This window comes from Vipera berus, assembly GCF_964194415.1.
Source record: "Vipera berus genome assembly, chromosome: 2".
In the NCBI taxonomy this organism is placed as follows: domain Eukaryota; kingdom Metazoa; phylum Chordata; class Lepidosauria; order Squamata; family Viperidae; genus Vipera; species Vipera berus.
In genome coordinates, this window is record NC_138203.1 from 97,158,956 (window position 1) to 97,177,437 (window position 18,482).

Here is an 18,482-nt window from a genome sequence, read left to right on the forward strand (position 1 = left end):
CGAGTAGGACAGAGGAAGGCAATGGGGTGAATCCAGGGGAGAAGGAGAAAGCAGTGAGAAGCCACACCTTAGGGGCTGCTTAACAAAAAGGGAATGTGTGGGCAGGGCTGGTTGCTGCAGACAACTGTTTGCAAAGAACTTCAGTGTCAAGAGATCATGGTCTGTTTGTTTTGCCTGTGAGTTATTTCCTGTTTGACTCATGCTGTTTTGCTTTTGGACAAGGTCTCCATTGGAAAAGTGTTCTGTTGCTTTTGTTTTGGGGGACAATTATCAGGTCTGTAACTCAAAAAGGGTTTATTTTTCAAGCCTACTGTTAAAAGAGGGGTTGTCTTTGTAAAGTAACAAGGATGTACGTAGGGTGGGACAGAACAATATATTGGTTCCTTCTAGTCAATGTTGATTCCCGACTTCCTCCTAGACTAGATCCTGCAGTTTACCTGGAAGGATTTTGGAAGTGGTTTAGTTCTGGCCTGCTTCCTAGTCATCCAGTTGGCTTCATGTCTAAGATGTAACATACATATATACATACATACATACATACATACACATACATATCTATATCTATGGAGCACTGCAGCAGGAACAGCTTCACTATGCAGCTGCTCTAATTTTGCATTTCTATATTCAGATCCTAGAAGTAACATGATTATAACAATAATGCACCTTTCTCAAGTATGGTATAAAACCAAAAGTGGAATAATTACAAATCAGTCCATCAAATTGCCTTTGAATTTGATAGCATCTCAGTAACAAATATTAACACTAAAACCAACACAACAAGGATGTATTTAAAACAACCCTAACCACTTAAGCGTAAGCCAGCAGTGTGCTGCAGTTGCCAAAAAAGCTAATACAGTCCTAGGTTGCATCAAGGTCACAGAAAGTAATAGTAACTGGCTTTATACTGCACAAGTAAGACCACACTTGGAATTCTGCATCTACCGGTAGTTCTGGTCACAGTACAAAAAAGATTGTAAAGCTCTAGAAAGAGTGCAGAGAAGAGCAACAAAGATGATAAGGGGTCTGGTGGCTAAATCATATGATGAATGGTTGTAGGAACTGGGTATGTCTAGTCTAGTGGAGAGAAGAACTAGGGGTGTCATAATAGCAGTCTTCCAATATTTGAGGGGCTGTCACAGAGAAGAAGGGATCAACCTATTCTCCAGAGCACCTGAGAGCAGACCAAGAAGTAATGGATGGGAGATTTTTAAAAGTGACCCAACTAGAACTAAGAAATTTCTGATAGTGAGAATGATTAACCAGTGGAGTGACATGCCTCCAGAAGTTGTGGATGCTACATCACTGACATTTTCAAGAAGAAATTGGATAATCATTTGTCCAGAATGGTATAAGGTCTCCTGCTTCAGCATGAGGTTGGACTAGAAGATCTGCAAGACCACTTCAAATTCTGTTATTTTATAATTCTAAGAAATTCATATTGCAAGCTGCCCAGGATGATGACATAGTAATAAAGGTATCAAGTTGACAACATCAGTTTTAGTAGATGGGTTAATTTAGAAAGTCTTCTAACATTATAAAGTCATGCCTTTGAACTGTTAGAATTACAGTGGAATCCTATATAGGTTTGCATACATATAAACCCCACTGAATTCAATGCAGCTTAGTCTCAAATTCGTTAGTGCAGTTTTAATATCATGTTATGTGCTTTGGAAAATGAACGCTCTTTAATGGCCTCCAGACCATCGTCATACCAAATCAAACCTTAAATTATCCCCTAGACTTCGGCTTCTATATCATCTCCTCGCTCTCAGAGGAGACAGCCTGCTTGATTTTATGCCACTGCTGCTTCAAGGTTACAAACACAGTGCAAGTCTTGTAATTTAATCCAGTGAAGTTAGTAGTAAATTACAGTCCTAGGCAACTCACTGTATAGTCGATGTGGGTACAAAGCGTGCTGTTTATCCACCGACATTCTTGGAAATAGTATCCGGCATATACAGTACCTGTCACCTTAGAAAAATGACACAGAAAATTTAGTGTCATGGGGAATGCTCAGTTAATATATTAACAGAAAAAGTTAAAATTGTTAAACAGGTTCTGAACAGTATCATTTTATGCTGTGACTAAAATATTCACTTATCTCCCATAAGGTGTGTCCTATATAAAGGAAACTAGAGGAGGGTATAATCCAGTCTCTTCAGCAGTTTTATATTCTGAAAGTAGTATTGTGCGGGGAAACTACCCATAATGGTTCAGTCCAATAAAAAAAAATGGTGTGATTTGCAGCTTGGTAGCCAATGCCTCCATTTCTTCTGAGATCATGGTAGTGTAGAAATGGAGTAGCCTTCATAGTCAATAAAAAAATAGGAAAAGCAATACTGGGATACAATCCTCAAAATGACAGAATGATCTCAGTTCGAATCCAAGGCAAACCATTCAATATCACAGTAGTCCAAGTCTATGCCCCAACCACCGGTGCTGAAGAGGATGAAATTGACCGGTTCTATGAAGCCCTACAGCACCTTATAGAACTAACACCCAAAAATGATGTCCTTATCATCATGGGGGATTGGAATGCTAAAGTAGGAAGCCAAAAGATAACCGGAATAACAGGCAAGTTTGGCCTTGGAGTACAAAATGAAGCAGGGCACAGGCTGATAGAATTTTGTCAAGAGAATACAATGGTCATAGCAAACACTCTTTTCCAACAACCCAAGAGACGGCTTTACACATGGACATCACCAGACGGTCAACACAGAAATCAGATTGACTATCTGCTCTGCAGCCAAAGATGGAGAAGCTCTATACAGTCAGTAAAAACAAGACCAGGAGCTGACTGTGGCTCAGACCATGAGCTTCTTGTTGCAAAGTTTAGGCTTAAATTAAAGAAAGTAGGGAAAAGCGCTAGGCCAGTCAGGTATGAATTAAATCATATCCCTGTTGAATATACAGTAGAGGTGACAAATAGATTTAAGGAATTAGATCTGATAGACAGAGTGCCTGAAGAACTATGGACAGAGGTTCGCAACATTGTACAACAGGTAGCAACCAAAACCATCTCAAAGAAAAAGAAATGCAAGAAAGCAAAATGGCTGTCTGAGGAAGCTTTGCAAATAGCTGAGGAAAGGAGGGAAGCGAAAGGCAAGGGAGAAAAAGAAAGATACGCCCAATTGAATGCAGAATTCCAGAGAATAGCTAGAAGAGATAAGAATGCCTTCTTAAATGAACAGTGCAAAGAAATAGAAGAAAACAATAGAATAGGGAGGACCAGAGATCTTTTCAAGAAAATTGGAGAAATGAAGGGAACGTTCAATGCAAAAATGGGCATGATAAAGGACCAAAATGGCAGAGACCTAACAGAGGCAGAAGAGATTAAGAAGAGGTGGCAAAATTACACAGAAGAACTATACAAGAATGAGCTTATCGTCCCTGATAATCACAATGAGGTGGTCACTGACCTCGAGCCAGACATCCTAGAATGTGAAGTGAAGTGGGCCTTAGAAAAGCTGAGCAACAACAAAGCTAGTGGAGGTGACAGTATTCCAGCTGAGCTATTCAAATTCTTAAAAGACGATGCAGTAAAAGTGCTACACTCAATTTGCCAGCAAATTTGGAAAACTCAACAGTGGCCACAGGATTGGAAAAGATCAGTTTACATTCCAATTCCAAAGAAAGGCAGTGCCAAAGAATGTTCAAACTATCGCACCATTGCACTCATTTCTCATGCTAGTAAAGTTATGCTTAAAATTCTACAAGCTAGACTCCAGCAGTATGTGGATCGAGAACTACCAGAAGTACAGGCAGGATTTCGAAGAGGCAGAGGAACTAGAGATCAAATTGCTAACATACGCTGGATCATGGAGAAAGCTAGAGAGTTCCAGAAAAACATCTACTTCTGCTTCATTGACTATGCTAAAGCCTTTGATTGTGTGGATCATAACAAACTCTGGCAAGTCCTTAAAGAGATGGGCATACCAGACCATCTTATTTGTCTCTTGAGAAATCTATATGCGGGCCAAGAAGCAACAGTGAGAACTGGACACGGAACCACTGATTGGTTCAAAATTGAGAAAGGAGTCCGGCAAGGCTGTATACTGTCGCCTTGCCTATTTAACTTATATGCAGAGCACATCATGAGAAAGGCAGGGCTAGATGAATCAAAAGTTGGAATTAAGATTGCCGGAAGAAACATCAACAACCTAAGATATGCAGATGATACCACTCTAATGGCAGAAAGTGAAGAAGAACTAAAGAGCCTCTTGTTGCAGGTGAAGAAGGAGAGTACAAAAGTTGGGTTGAAACTTAACATTAAGAAAACCAAGATCATGGCATCCGGCCCTCTCAATTCCTGGCAAATAGATGGGGAAGAAATGGAGGTAGTGACAGATTTTATTTTCCTGGGCTCCAAGATCACTGCAGATGGGGACTGTAGCCAAGAAATTAAAAGACGCTTGCTCCTCGGGAGGAAAGCCATGGCAAATCTAGACAGCACACTAAAAAGCAGAGACATCACCCTGTCAACAAAAGTGCGTATAGTCAAGGCTATGGTCTTCCCAGTTGCAATGTATGGCAGTGAAAGCTGGACCATAAGAAAGGCTGAGCGCCAAAGAATTGAAGCCTTTGAACTATGGTGCTGGAGAAGACTCCTGCGAGTTCCTTGGACTGCAAGGCGATCAAACCGGTCAGTCCTAGAGGAGATCAACCCTGACTGCTCTTTAGAAGGCCAGATCCTGAAGCTAAAACTCAAATACTTTGGCCACCTAATGAGAAGGAAGGACTCACTGGAGAAGAGCCTAATGCTGGGAAAGATTGAGGGCAAGAGAAGAAGGGGACGACAGAGAATGAGGTGGCTGGATGGAGTTATTGAAGCAGTAGGCGTGAGCTTAGATGGACTCCAGAAGATGGTAGAGGACAGGAAGGCCTGGAGGAACATTGTCCATAGGGTCGCGATGGGTCGGACACGACTTCGCAACTAACAACAACAACAAGCCAATGCCTGTGTTTTGTTTAACCATTTAACTATATAATGTCAGGTACAAGAAATCAGAAGAAATTTCTTCAAAAGCACTGCACGTTTATTTCATGTTTATTTCATGTTACTTATACACATGAATCTGATTTACTAACTGTCGAAGCAAACTGAAGCCAGATAAGAATCAACAGACTTCAAGAGGTAAAACTACCTTGTTTTAATCTGTGTTCACTGTTTTATTATATATATTGTATAAATATAAATTATATAAATATAAGTTAAAATAAATTATAGTTATATAATTTTTGATACACTGCTTCAGGTTTTTTCCCTACTATCACAAAATAATTTTAATAAAACAAATCAACAAATTAGCCTGATAGACACAACATTCTACACCAAAATGTAGAAAATTTGGCTTAGTGTATTATATAAACACTTTGATTAGGTTTACAGGACAAGCTGAAGGTTAATTGAACCACAGTTTATTTAGTTAACTCAGTTTTCTCAGCTGATATGATATACTGAATTGTAAATTTATAGACTGAATTTATCTAACAAACTAGGGCAGATTATGTTTGGCTAGTTACGGTAATTTGTGATTCAGTGTTTTGCACCAAGTAGCTGTTTGTTTGCCCTTGACTATACTTTTTCCTAACTCACAAAATGCTTGTCATATCCTCCAGATAAATTGCATCATCATACTGATAACTTGATGTGCTTCAAGCATCACTTAAAGTGATTTTGGAGGCTGGAAGAAAAAGAATTAATAGAATTCTGACACACTTCACTCTTTCACTTTTTTATTTGGATAGTATCAGTCAGAGCTATAAAATGAACCAGGAATTCCAAGTCAGTCAATGTGCACTTTAGTTAGCCAGTGTAACTTAACTACATTGGAATACATCAGACATTGCAATCTCTTGATGAGACACAAGGAAAAGGAAAAGAAAAAAAATGGGATAGAGGGATATGTAAACTAGTTTTTCACAAATAGACTTTCAGATACTGTACATTAATTTCTCAGGTGACATGGTTTGGGGCTCTCATTCTGTTTCCTGTTTGACTGAGAGAAAATCTTATTTATTACATTAATATCCACCTTTCAGAGTAGAGCTCAAGACAGTGTTTGTAGGCCTACTTTTCCCCAAACGATAATGTTGTGAGGTAAGATTTTAAGATTTTTCCTAGGACAATGTCTGACCATACTCCTGTTTGGTTGGAGTTCTTTGCTGAAGATGCTAGTAGAAGATCCTGGAGGCTGAATGAGAATTTATTTACAAATGACTTGTTCTTGCAGAAATGTAGAGAACATATGAAAGAATTTTTTGTTACAAATATGCATAAAGGTACCTCGATGGAAATGGTTTGGGATGCTAGTAAAGCCTATATGAGAGGGGTTTTGATTTATATGAATAATGCTTATAGGCGTAAGCAAATGCAAAAACGTTTAGATATTGAGGAAGAGATTAAAACTAAGGAGAAAAAGTTTATTTTGAATCCATTGGATAATAATTTAAGGATCTCAATACATTTATTGAAAGAACAATTTAATATGCTACTGGCTGATCAAGTAGCAACTAATTTGCGCTATGCCAAACACAATACTTTTTGTAACGCTAATAAGCCTGGTAGATGGTTGGCTTATCAATTAAGGAAAAAACAGAAATCACGTACCATAGATAAAATAGAATATAAAGGAAAAGAAGTCTACCAACAAAATTTGATTAAGAGGAGTTTTTTAGATTTTTACTCAAAATTATATTCTAAAGAAAATATAAAAGCTTTAGATATAGACAAGTATTTACAGGGAGCTCATTTTCCAAGACTTTCAAAAGAACAACAACTTGAGATGAATTGCCCAATTACATCAGAAGAAATTTCTTTAGCTATTAAACAGTTGAAATTGGGCAAGGCTCCGGGAACAGATGGATTAACAGCAATTTACTATAAAAAGTTGTTGCCTGAAATGATTGAACCCTTAAAGATTTTGTTTAATGAAATTCAGACTGGAGGTGTAGTTCCTCCATCATGGAGGACAGCTTTTGTATCGTTGATTCCAAAGGAGGATCAAGACCTTACTCAACCTAAAAATTATAGACCTATATCGCTTTTAAATACAGATTACAAGATTTTTGCTAAAGTATTGGCTAATAGATTAATGCAAGTTTTGAAACAAATGATTCATAGTGATCAATCGGGATTTATATCTGGGAGGTATATGAAATATAACGTAAGACAAATTGTAAACTTGCTTGAATACTTGGATAAGAACAACCAAGTCTCCGCAGCATTGATATTTTTGGATGCAGAGAAAGCCTTTGACCAATTGAATTGGCAATTTTTATTGAGAGTTGTTGAGGAGATGAATTTTGGAGAAGGTTTTCTACATGCTATTAAAGTTATATATCAACAACAAACTGCACAAATTATAGTTAATGGGGGATTAACAGAGACTTTTAAAATTGAAAAAGGTACAAGACAGGGATGCCCCCTATCACCATTATTGTTTGTTTTAACATTAGAGATTTTATTAATTAAAATTCAAGAGTCCTCTATGATAAAGGGAATTAAAATAAAACAGAATGATTATAGATTAAGAGCTTTTGCTGATGACTTGGTTGTGACAGTATCCCAACCGTTACAGTCGGTTATAGATTTGATGGAAATTATAACTCAGTATGGTAAGGTTTCTGGGTTCAAGGTGAATAGTAATAAGACTAAGATATTATCTAAGAACTTATCTATGAGTGAAAGGGATATGTTATCTAAATTAACAGGTTTTGAAATAGTGAAAAAGGTTAAATATTTAGGAGTATATATTGCAGCCTCAAATGTAAAATTGTATAAGAATAATTATGAAACACTATGGTTGAAGGTACAAAGGGACTTAAATAATTGGAAAAAATTACAATTATCATTACTGGGAAGAATTGCAGTTGTTAAAATGAATGTTCTACCAAAGTTTCTCTTTTTGTTTCAAATGATACCTATATTGAAAAAGGATGCCAACCTTGATCAATGGCAGAAGGGTATTAATAAATTTATTTGGGCGGGGGAAAAACCAAGAGTTAAATTTAAGATTTTACAAGATGCCAGGGAAAGAGGGGGACTCAAGGCGCCGAATTTGAAATTGTATTATGATGCGGTTGCCTTGACGTGGGTTAGTAATTGGCTTAATTTAACTAATAAGAGAATACTTCATCTTGAGGGATGGGATTTGGTATATGGATGGCATGCATATTTGCTTTACGATAAGAAGGTGGACAGGGCTTTTAAATCCCATATTCTTAGAAGTGCTTTATTGCGTGTCTGGAAAAAGTATTATTATAAGTTAAATTATAAAATACCGATTTGGGGAATTCCTGGACACGCGATAGAGGGCGTATCTATGGGAGTGAGTATGGATATGGTTTCTTATAAGGAACTACTTAGATTGCAAGGGAATGATTGGCAACTTAAATCATTAGAGGAGTTAAGACAAGAAAACATAAGTTACTCTTGGTTTCAATATACCCAATTGAAAGCTAGGTGGAAGTCAGATCAAAAGGTTGGCATCACAATTACAGATCAAAATTTAGTAAAACAAATTAGAGATTTAAATTGTGCACATATAAAGAGGATATATAATGCTTTAATTGAATTGGATTCGGAAACGGAACTGGTTAAAGACTGTATGATAAAGTGGGCACAAAATATTCAGGAACCAATTTCGTTGGACACCTGGGAGATAATTTGGGTCAGAAAATGTTTTATAGATGGCATCTGGATCCCAAGAAGTTGTCCAACATGTATCCTAATTTACAGTCTAAATGTTGGAGATGTGGTAGTTTAGAAGCTACCTATTTTCACATGTGGTGGACTTGTAGAAATATAAAAGCTTTTTGGATCAAAATTTGGTGGAACATTCAAAAGATTTTTAAGAGAAAGATAAAGTTTTCTCCGCAATTGTTTTTATTGGGTATTGTTGTAGATTGTGATGTTAAAGAAACTAATTTGATGTTGAATATGATAACAGCAGCACGGTTACTGGTGGGACAATATTGGAAGAAGGATAGTTTGCCTACTATAGAAGAATGGGTGTTTAAAGTTTCGAATCTTGCAGAAATGTCTAAGATTTCTGCTTATTTGAAAGATCATTCACAGGAAAGATATATTTCAGTTTGGAGGAGATGGATAAATTATATTCAGAACAAATATGGGACTAAAAAGTTCCATTTAGCTTATGAGTAGATTTTAGTGGGATATTGTTATTGGTACTTTGTTTGTAGTTATGTTAAAGGGGAGTTAAAGCACATTATGAATTTGGTTAATTGTATATTATGCATAATTTTTATTTAGAATATGATTATTGTAACTATAATCCTGTATTTAGCTCTGGGAAGTGGGGGGGGGAAGTGGGCGGGTTTGGGGTGGGGGGGATTTGGGGATATATTGTAAAATGTTGTTTTTGTAAAACTCTTTAATAAAAAAAATTAATTTCTCAGGTGACATGGTTTGGGGCTCTCATTCTGTTTCCTGTTTGACTGAGAGAAAATCTTATTTATTACATTAATATCCACCTTTCAGAGTAGAGCTCAAGACAGTGTTTGTAGGCCTACTTTTCCCCAAACGATAATGTTGTGAGGTAGATAGAGGTGAAAGAGAATGGCCAGCTAAACATTACCAGTGAGTTTCTATTCCGGAGTGTCCCTAGTGTCTGCTGAAGACTAGCCACCTGATTAAATATAATTGTTTCCACATATGTATTACGTATTTAAAATATTTATTTATTAAATAAAATAAATATATATTTAACAGATGCAACCTACTTTGCCTCTGCATAAAATTGACCTTCCCACATTGCTGACCCTTACCCCGCCTTTTTTGTGAATCCCTGTCAAGTTGATTCCTGATTGGTTTATGCCATAAACCAATAAGATGTGTCCTGATTGGTTTATGCCATAAACCAATAAGATGTGGCATAAGATGTGTCCTCTTTGGTCTTCTCATCTGACTTCACCCTCATCTCCCTTCAACATACCTGCAGCCAATGGGAAATGCTCTACCAATCAGACAAAGACAGTGGATAGGCTGGGTCTGACATCACCCAAAATGGCTAGGTGCAAGAATCCAGTTTAGTTTCTCTGCATTGCTTTGTCTGGCCCTACTGACACATTTTTTAAAATTTATTGTTTGTTTATCTTGATGTAAGCCGCTCAGAGTGGCCCGAACTATGAGATGGTCAGCAAATAAATTGGATAGATGGAAAGAGAGAGAGAGAGAAAAGAAAAAGAGAAAGAGAGAGAGAGAGAGAGAGAGAGAGAGAGAGAGAGAGAGAGAGAAAAGCTGCTCATCTCCTAAGTGATTTTGAGGGGCTCACAATAATCGCCCATATTCTGTTTGGACAAGATAAAAATAATGTGAAAAGATGAAACTTGGATGGCTTACAAACTAATAAGGCAAGAAATATTATAATATCGGAAAAAGAAGAATAGCAGCCCAAAACAAACACCCAATCGGGAGGAATAGCCAGTTTTTCCAGGTTCATATAGAGGTAATTTGAATATATATAGTCCATGGGACCTGAAGATCTTATCTCTGCTCTTAAAGGATGAGTAGAACTCATGGGAGGCAAGCAGTCCCTCAGATAACTAGAACCTATGGCTTATGGGACTTTATATCTACCACTTGGATTTGCACCTCAAATCCTATTAGTAGCAGTGCTGGGATTCAGCCAGTTTGCACCACTTCGGCAGAACTGGTAGCTAATTTTCTGTTGCCCAGGCCCAGAATGGACTTCTGCAAGCGGCATCCACACAGAGAACCGGTTGTTCACATATTTGAATCCCACCACTGATTAGTAGCCAGCACAGTTCATGGAGTAGAGATGTTACCTGGGTTGTAATGAGAACTGCTCATAGCTAAATTCTGAACTGTTCAGTTTTCTCTGATCGCATCACTAAGAATGCAACTTAGCAATGGCATCATGCATTATGAATGCAGTAGCTTTCTCTTGGAATATGGGATGGATCCATTCAAACTGTTTATATACCCATCCACCCACCCCCAGATAAATGGCTGGAAGGATATGATGGCCTCAGAGTGACAGTTTCAATGCTAAACAGCAAGGCTATTTTATTTCATTTTGTTTTTTCATTAATATATTTTATTTTCATGTTAATATTGCTGTTACTTCTTTTCATCTTTCCACACTCAGCTGTTTAGAGAGGCCATGTGAATGGGAAAAGACCTGGCTGCACATAAGTCTCCTTCCAGTCAGGGTCAACTCTTGATGAGAATACAGATACGTCCATGTTGTCTTCTTGGCAGCAATAAGAAAATGCTGTCTGGTTGTCTTTATTTCTGGGATATTTTGCTAATTTCCCAGCCTCTCCCGTAGGTGCCGAACATTTTTGGAGATCTCCCATCCACCCTGGGCCAGTCTTCATCAGCTTCTCTGGTCAGCCAAGGTTGCCAGAGTGAAGGACTGGAATTGCATTTGCAGAAGGAGATGAAAGAGGAAGGGGAAGAAAAGGAAAGAAAGAGGAGGGGAGAAGAGAGAAAGAGAAGATGAGGATGAGGATAGAGAGGGAAGAAGAAGAAGAAGAAGAAGAAGAAGAAGAAGAAGAAGAAGAAGAAGAAGAAGAAGAAGAAGAAGAAGAAGAAGAAGAAGAAGAAGAAGAAGAAGAAGAAGAAGACCAACAACAACAACAACAACAGGAGATTGTTTATGGAGATTCTCAGCCATCCAGGACAGAAGGTGCTTTTCAAAAGACAACTGGACTTTCTTGGTTTTTTTCCTTGACGTTTCGCTTCTCATTCAAGAAGCTGAACTTGAAGAAGCTTCTTGGGTGAGAAACGAAACGTTTTCAAGGGGGAAAAAACAACAACCCCAAGAAGTTGTCTTTTGAAAAAAAGATTTGTGACAAGGGTCACCAAATGGTCACAAATCCTTGCCAATGTTTTAGGGGCTGGGTGGGCTCGTTTTAATTTCACCGTTGAAAATATTTTTGAGTTTGTTGTTGCTGTTGTTGGGTTGTGAGCCGCCCAAAGGTTTGGTTTCAGATTTTTTTTTTAAATGAAATAACTACAATCCGCGAGCAGGAAGAAACAATCGCCGAAAGAGGGAGCCGCTCGTCCAAGAAAGCAAAGACCCACGAGCAAAAATTTAATCCCGCGATTTCTCTTTCCCTGCTTCTCGATGTGCAAGGCCGGCAGCGCCTCCCCGCGCAAAAGCCCAGGCGGAGCGGTTGGAGGGCGGGCGCCTTGCAGACGAGAAAGCGGAAGCGGCGGCGCCGGTGGCTGCCGGCTCGGTTTCTGCCCGTCCTCCGAAAATCAGGAGGACGATGGCTGAAGCGGGCGGACGTGCCCCGCTCGCCCCGACGCCGCTTCGCCACGACCGGCCCCTGGGCGAGCTGGGCGGCGGCACCCAAGCCTCGCAGCGGCTCTTGGCGTACAGCGACGCGCTCTTCTCCATTATCGCCACCGTCATGGTAAGCGTGGAGGAGGCCGCTGCGCACCGGCGAGGCTTTTAAGCCCTCTCGCATTGGGAAAAGGAGCCCTGCGTCCCGGCAGGCAGGAGTTCAACGGGCGTGTAACTCGATCCAGGCAGGACGGCGTGCCGAAAGAGCTGGGTTGATGTGGCTGAGGCGGCTTCTCCCTTTCCCTCCCTCCCTCCCTCCCTGTGCGTTGCAAGCGACTTCGGTTGAATCCCTCAGTCGTGCGAATGCAAAAGAAAATAACATCTATTCTGGCGGCTGCCCTGTCTTATAAGCAGGGCTTTTTTTTCCCTTAGGTCATTAGACCTAAATGAATCCACACGGGGGAACCATGAAAATGACTGGAGTGGGGTTAAAACACGCCACTGCCTTCGTTTCCCATAGGACAGGGGTCTTCAAACTTGGCCCTTTTATGACATGTGGACTTCAACTCCCAGAATTCCTCAGCCAGCATGCCTGGCTGAGGAATTCTGGGAGTTGAAGTCCACATGTCATAAAAGGGCCAAGTTTGAAGACCCCTGCCATAGGAGGTCCTATGTGTGTAAAGGAACTTTCGGTACCAGTACTGGCTCTACCCCAGGAAAATACATACCTTGAGTTTGGTTGAGCTTTTTTGGATGGAACCTTGTAGGGTACGCAGGGCGGGGTTGTATGACATGTGTGAGTTCCGGCACCTTTTTCTTTTACAAAAAAAGCACTGCTTATAAGTAATGTAAAATAAGGTGGAAGATACGGCTGATAAAGATCCTAGGAGGTGGTAGGTAGGTGCGTGGGTAGGAGGGAAGGGAGGTATCAACTTTTGCTGCGGTGCACCCACTGCAAAATATTAACTTTTCTCCTGCAGTGCATCAAGCGGTGGTTAGCTTCTGTCGATCATAAAAGAAATCGCTTTGTCTGTTTCTCTCCTCCGTTTCTTCAGGAAGCACAGTGTGATGAAGTGCTTACAAATAGTTCATTTAGTGACTGTTCGAAGTTACAACAGCTCTGAAAAAAAAGTGATACGACCGTTTTTCACCCTTATGACCACTGCTATGTCCCCACAGTTCCATGATTTAAGTTCAGACACTTGGCAACTGGTTCATATTAAAAGATGGCTGTGGAGTCCCCTGGGGTCATGTGATTGCTTTTTGCGACCTTTTGACAAGCAAAGTCAATGGGGAAGCCAGATTCGCTTAATGTCTGCGTTGTACTAACTTAACAACTGCAGTGATTCACTTAATAAACCTGGCAAGTAAAGTTGTAAAATCGGGGCAAAACTCACTAAACAAATTTCTCACTTAGCAACGTAAGCTTTGGGCTCAATTATTGTCATAAGTCGAGCACTATCTATATACTACGCAAAAATCTTCCTCTTTACCCTCATTGTAACTGTGTGAGACTTTTGCTGAGACAGAGCTGGTAACCGACCTGAGATTATACAGCTTTCTCACTCACAGTAGATATTTAAACAATGCTATCTTCAATTCTGTCCCAGACTGTCGCACATTGACCCTGCTCTTAGTGATGTTATGTTCTGGCTTTTGTTTTCAATTTTCATTTACAAAGATGAGAACTCTGTCTGTTGCTCAGAGGGAGAGGCTTGTAAATAAATCATCATGCCCAACTTAGGTTTTGAGAACCCATACTGTATGTGAATCCAAGCACTTGGGTTAGATCACCAAGCCATATTTCACTTAACAAAGATCCCACATGTTGCATGGTGAAGTCCACTAGAGCAGGACTTTTCAACCTTTTCACCCATTGTACCACTTTTAGGACATGGCAACATGCGAGTACCACCACTCGGCTAGCAAGATGTCGAAAACTTGATGACCAAAAAAAAAGGAATAAAGTGAAGTACAGGTAGTCCTCGACTTACAACAGTTCGCTTAGTGACTGTTCGAAGTTATGATGGCACTGAAAAAACTACCCCCCAAGCCACAGCCGAGCAAGACACCTGCCTGCCCGCCCGGTGACGCTCTTCCTCCTGTCCGAGGTTTTCATTGTGAGCATTTCTGTTGAGGATTGGCAGCGGGGGTGGGGTGGGGTGGTATTTGGTTTTTATTCCCCCCCCCCCCCGTCTGCTGGGTGGTTGCAGCAGGTTTTGGTCACTTCATATGACCCTGGGACACTGTGACTGTCATAAATATGAATCAGTTGCCAAGTACGTGAATGTAAATCACAAGGCCCTGGAGATGCTGTAACATTCCAGCTGAACTGCTCTTCTTTTGGGCTCAGCAGAAGCGCCAGGATTAGCGCCGAGCTCTAACTGGAGCCTGGTGCTGATCCTGCCACTTCCACTCAGCCCTGACAGCCCTGCAGCTCCAGCCATCTCTCGCTCAGGCTTGTGCAGTGCCACCGGTTCAGCTCATTCCCCTCCCCCACTACTTTTCTAGGATGGTCACATACCACCTGTTAGGTGCTCAATGGGAATATTGTTGGCTTTAATTTAGGCTGATATTTGGACTGCATGGTCAAAACACATTTTTAAAAGTCTGTTTTCTATTTCTTTTGCTTCTTTTCTGCTTTTTTATTAGTTTGTGTTAATTTTGTTCTTTTAAAAAACTTTTAATGCACATTTCAAAAATGGGTTCATATTATTTTGTAATTCAGCTATTGAGATTTGTCAGTTTAGAAAATAATTACTGTTAAGTATCTTCAGCAATTCCAATGAAGTCCAACATCCTTGCCAAACAATATTATATTCCATATTTTTTTTCCATTGGAAAGGTATGGAAGTAACTCAGCACAAGGATTTCTGCTTTTGATTTCTTTTCAGAAGCACAGATGTTTTCTGCACATATATTTCATGTTTGCATATTAAAATTTGTACGCTACTTTAGCTATATGATTTTTCTGTTTCAGATTTTACCTGTGGCACATACAAAGATACATCCAGACCAGGTACTAATACTGCTTATTTCATATTTCTACATAGAGGTCAGTTTTGATTCTGTTTAATAACTAAAGTTGCAGTTTGAATTTCCAGTAAGGTTGTTATAACAGTGGATGATGTTATTGATCACTGAAATTCAGCCTCATTTGATTTGCGAAGCCTCTAGTGCAGGGGTGTCAAACTCAATTTCACTGAGGGCCACATCAGCATAGCGGTTACCCTTAAGGGGCTGGGTGGGTGTGGCCAGTGTGGGTGTGGCCTACTTTGTTGGGCGTGGCTGGAGTGTGTGTGACCTACTGGGTGAGCATGGCCAGCTCTACATTCTTCGCGTCAAGGGTGCCTATGGGGGCCTGGGCAGGAGTGGGACAAATCTGAGGGTCTCTGGCAGAAGGAGATGGGACTGGGGCAAGTGCCAAGGCATGGTCCACTGGAGGAGCCTCACTGTTCCTCTCAGGCCATGCGGTGGGGGAGGCTGGACGGTGATGCGGAGGTCAAATGCCCAGCCTAGCCCTCAAGCACCCACAGCGGGGCGGATGCGGCAGGGGCCGGTTCCTCACTGTTTCCAGATGGCCTTGTGGAGCTAAGACTGAATGTATTTCAGCAAAGATGACCACCACAAAATTGTACATTGGCTCCTGGCCGGCCTGGGCGGGAGCCAAGGCAGTGGGGGCCGTTCCCTCACTGTTTCCAGGATGGCTTCGCGGGCCACATGAAACCACTTCGCGGGCCAGATCTGTCCCCCGGGGCTTGTGTTTGACATGTCTGCTCTAGTGGGTGCAGTACAAAATGCCATAATTTGTCAGCCCAAAGGGAGATCTGTAAGTATTGTTATCATCAGCCTGGAAACCAACTTTGTTTATTGTCTCATTGATATATGCTGTTCTGATTCTCCCCCCCCCCAGAAAAAAGGGGGGGATGAAATCTATTATGAATAATAGGAAAGAACAATAGATTACAACATATTTTTCTTCCCCCTAATTCTTGACCACTTTTGTAAATTCCCGAGAGAAATTTGAGTAATCTTAGGAAGGGGACTGAGAATTTGGATGTCAAGGAGTTCATGGCTGAGCATGTCAGGAATTGAATATATAATGAAGAATTGTTTCAGGAGATTGGGCATTTTGTGATATAGATTTCAAAGTACTGTACAGAAAAGGTAGCAGATGCTGAAAGACAAGAGTGTGGTATTTTAAGCAGAGAATTTAAATAATATTGTTTACTTATTTAACTTTATTACAGTCTTTTAGCAGCCCAAGAAAATTGGTATTCAAATATTCAAAATGTTCAAAACAAAATTGACAATGCCAGGATAGTTAAGAAAAATACATACAGACCAAACAAATGGCAAAAAGATAATATTATATGAAATATGCTAAAAAGCCTGTTCAACTACGCATACATGACAAGAAGAAATTATAATTAGCAATCAAGAATATAAATGTAGAATAACAGTATAAAATACATAAACATATGTGTGTATATACACAAGGTATAAATAAAATAATTTGGAAATTGCCCTGAATATTTGAGTCTGCTTTCCAAAGCATAGGGATAACACAGGATTGAACAAATGAGAAGGTGTATCATTAACAATAAGCTTTATTTGCAGTTCCTGAAAATGAAAACACAGTTTATAAGCCAGTTTGTGATTCCTAAAATATTATCCAGTAATTACAGGCAGGATGAGTTCTTATTCATTGATTTTTGTATTTTGTGAGCTAGGTTACAGTAGCTTTATGTCCTTGGAACAATTGAGGAGAGACATTCACTGCTTTAAAAAGTATAGGATAGAATTAGAATTAGAATTAGAATTAGAATAGAATAGAATAGAATAGAATAGAATAGAATAGAATAGAATAGAATAGAATAGAATAGAATAGAATAGAATAGAATAGAATAGAAGACCTGGAAGGGACCTTTTCATGCATTTGTTTATTTGAAAAGGAATTATGTAGTGTCATATGGAAGAAGAACAATTTGTCAGCTTTTTGATGAAGGTTGTGCCTTTTTTCCAGAAACTTGGAGAGAATGTCCAGCAGCTGCTAGCCACCAAAATTGCTGTTTATCTGATGACCTTTTTGATAGTAACAGTTGCCTGGGCAGCTCATGTCAGGTATGCAGTTTGGAGTGTTTTAGATACTGTACATCTGTGAAGCCCTTAACCTAACGGAAGTTATTAGAAATGGAACAACAGGATACCAATAACTAGTCTGTGTGGCCAAAGAAAGTAGATGTGATGATGGGCATCTCACTTGACCTAATTCTCATTTATTCTTCTTTCATTATGATCCACTTTGTTCTTTCTACACAATTCTGCTCCATGCTGAAATTACTGCCAAGCGAATTTTACAGTCTGGTTTGCAAAATTTGCTACACTCAGCCTTATGAGTGAGATTACTTGCCTCTCCCAACCAGTTAGACTTGTCTTCAAAATAATGCAATTTAAGAACCCAGACAAATTCCATCAGGATACCAGTTCTCAAGGAAGCAATCATGAAGTACTTCTCCAAATCTTTCATTAGGATATAAGAGTTATCACCCTTCAAGTTGTCACAGCTTGCATTAAACTTTGGTTTGTTGATCCTGCTCTATTGGCCCTTTTGACATGTAATAATAAATCATTAACCATGATTTTCAGACCATAACAAGTGAATTTGTGGATCATGTGTAGCCAGAAGCAGAGATATGATGATGTACCTTAATATGCAGATGCAGTCATTCATATTCTTTTGGGCAGATGGCATTGTTGATTGAACCAGTTCATACATGAAAACCAATCAAGATCAGCTAGACACAAGATTAAAAAAAATCAAGGAAGAATAATAATTTCTCAGATGGTAGCAATGACAGTTGCTCTAGTATCTGCTTGATTTACTGCCAACATCTGTACTTGATTCCTTTTCCTTCTTCAGAAGAGACAGAATTCTCTAATTTATGTTATTGTATTAATTAAGTGAAGAAACCAGTTTGATGTAGTGGTTATACCGTAGCACCAGGTTTATGATCAGGAGTCATGCCTTGGGCTCAAAACCAGCTCTCTCTCTCAGCCATAGGAAGGAGGCAGTAGCAAACCACTTCCAAAAATGTTGGTAAGAAAAGATCTTTTCCAGGCAGCCTCCAGCACTGACTAGAAGGCTTTATCTACTCAGAGTAGGTCAATAAATAAATGACAAATAGAGAAAGAATTCTGCTA

The 18,482-nt window shown here is 39.7% G+C and overlaps 1 protein-coding gene across 3 annotated transcripts in view; it reads left to right on the plus strand.

Annotated features, from left to right (window-relative positions):
• TMEM175 (transmembrane protein 175) overlaps positions 1 to 18,482 on the plus strand; it is a 31,952-nt gene that overhangs the window by 2,026 nt on the left and 11,444 nt on the right. The window contains exons 1-3 of one of the 3 annotated variants that reach the window (XM_081318765.1): positions 12,179 to 12,408; positions 15,259 to 15,297; positions 17,305 to 17,402. In XM_081318765.1, coding sequence (XP_081174891.1) covers positions 12,262 to 12,408; positions 15,259 to 15,297; positions 17,305 to 17,402 — 284 coding nt within the window. In that variant the 5' untranslated portion in view covers positions 12,179 to 12,261. Of the gene's footprint in view, positions 1 to 12,178; positions 12,409 to 14,221; positions 14,257 to 15,258; positions 15,298 to 17,304; positions 17,403 to 18,482 lie in introns of those variants that run through there. The other 2 variants (XM_081318766.1, XM_081318767.1) reach the window with 2 other exon arrangements.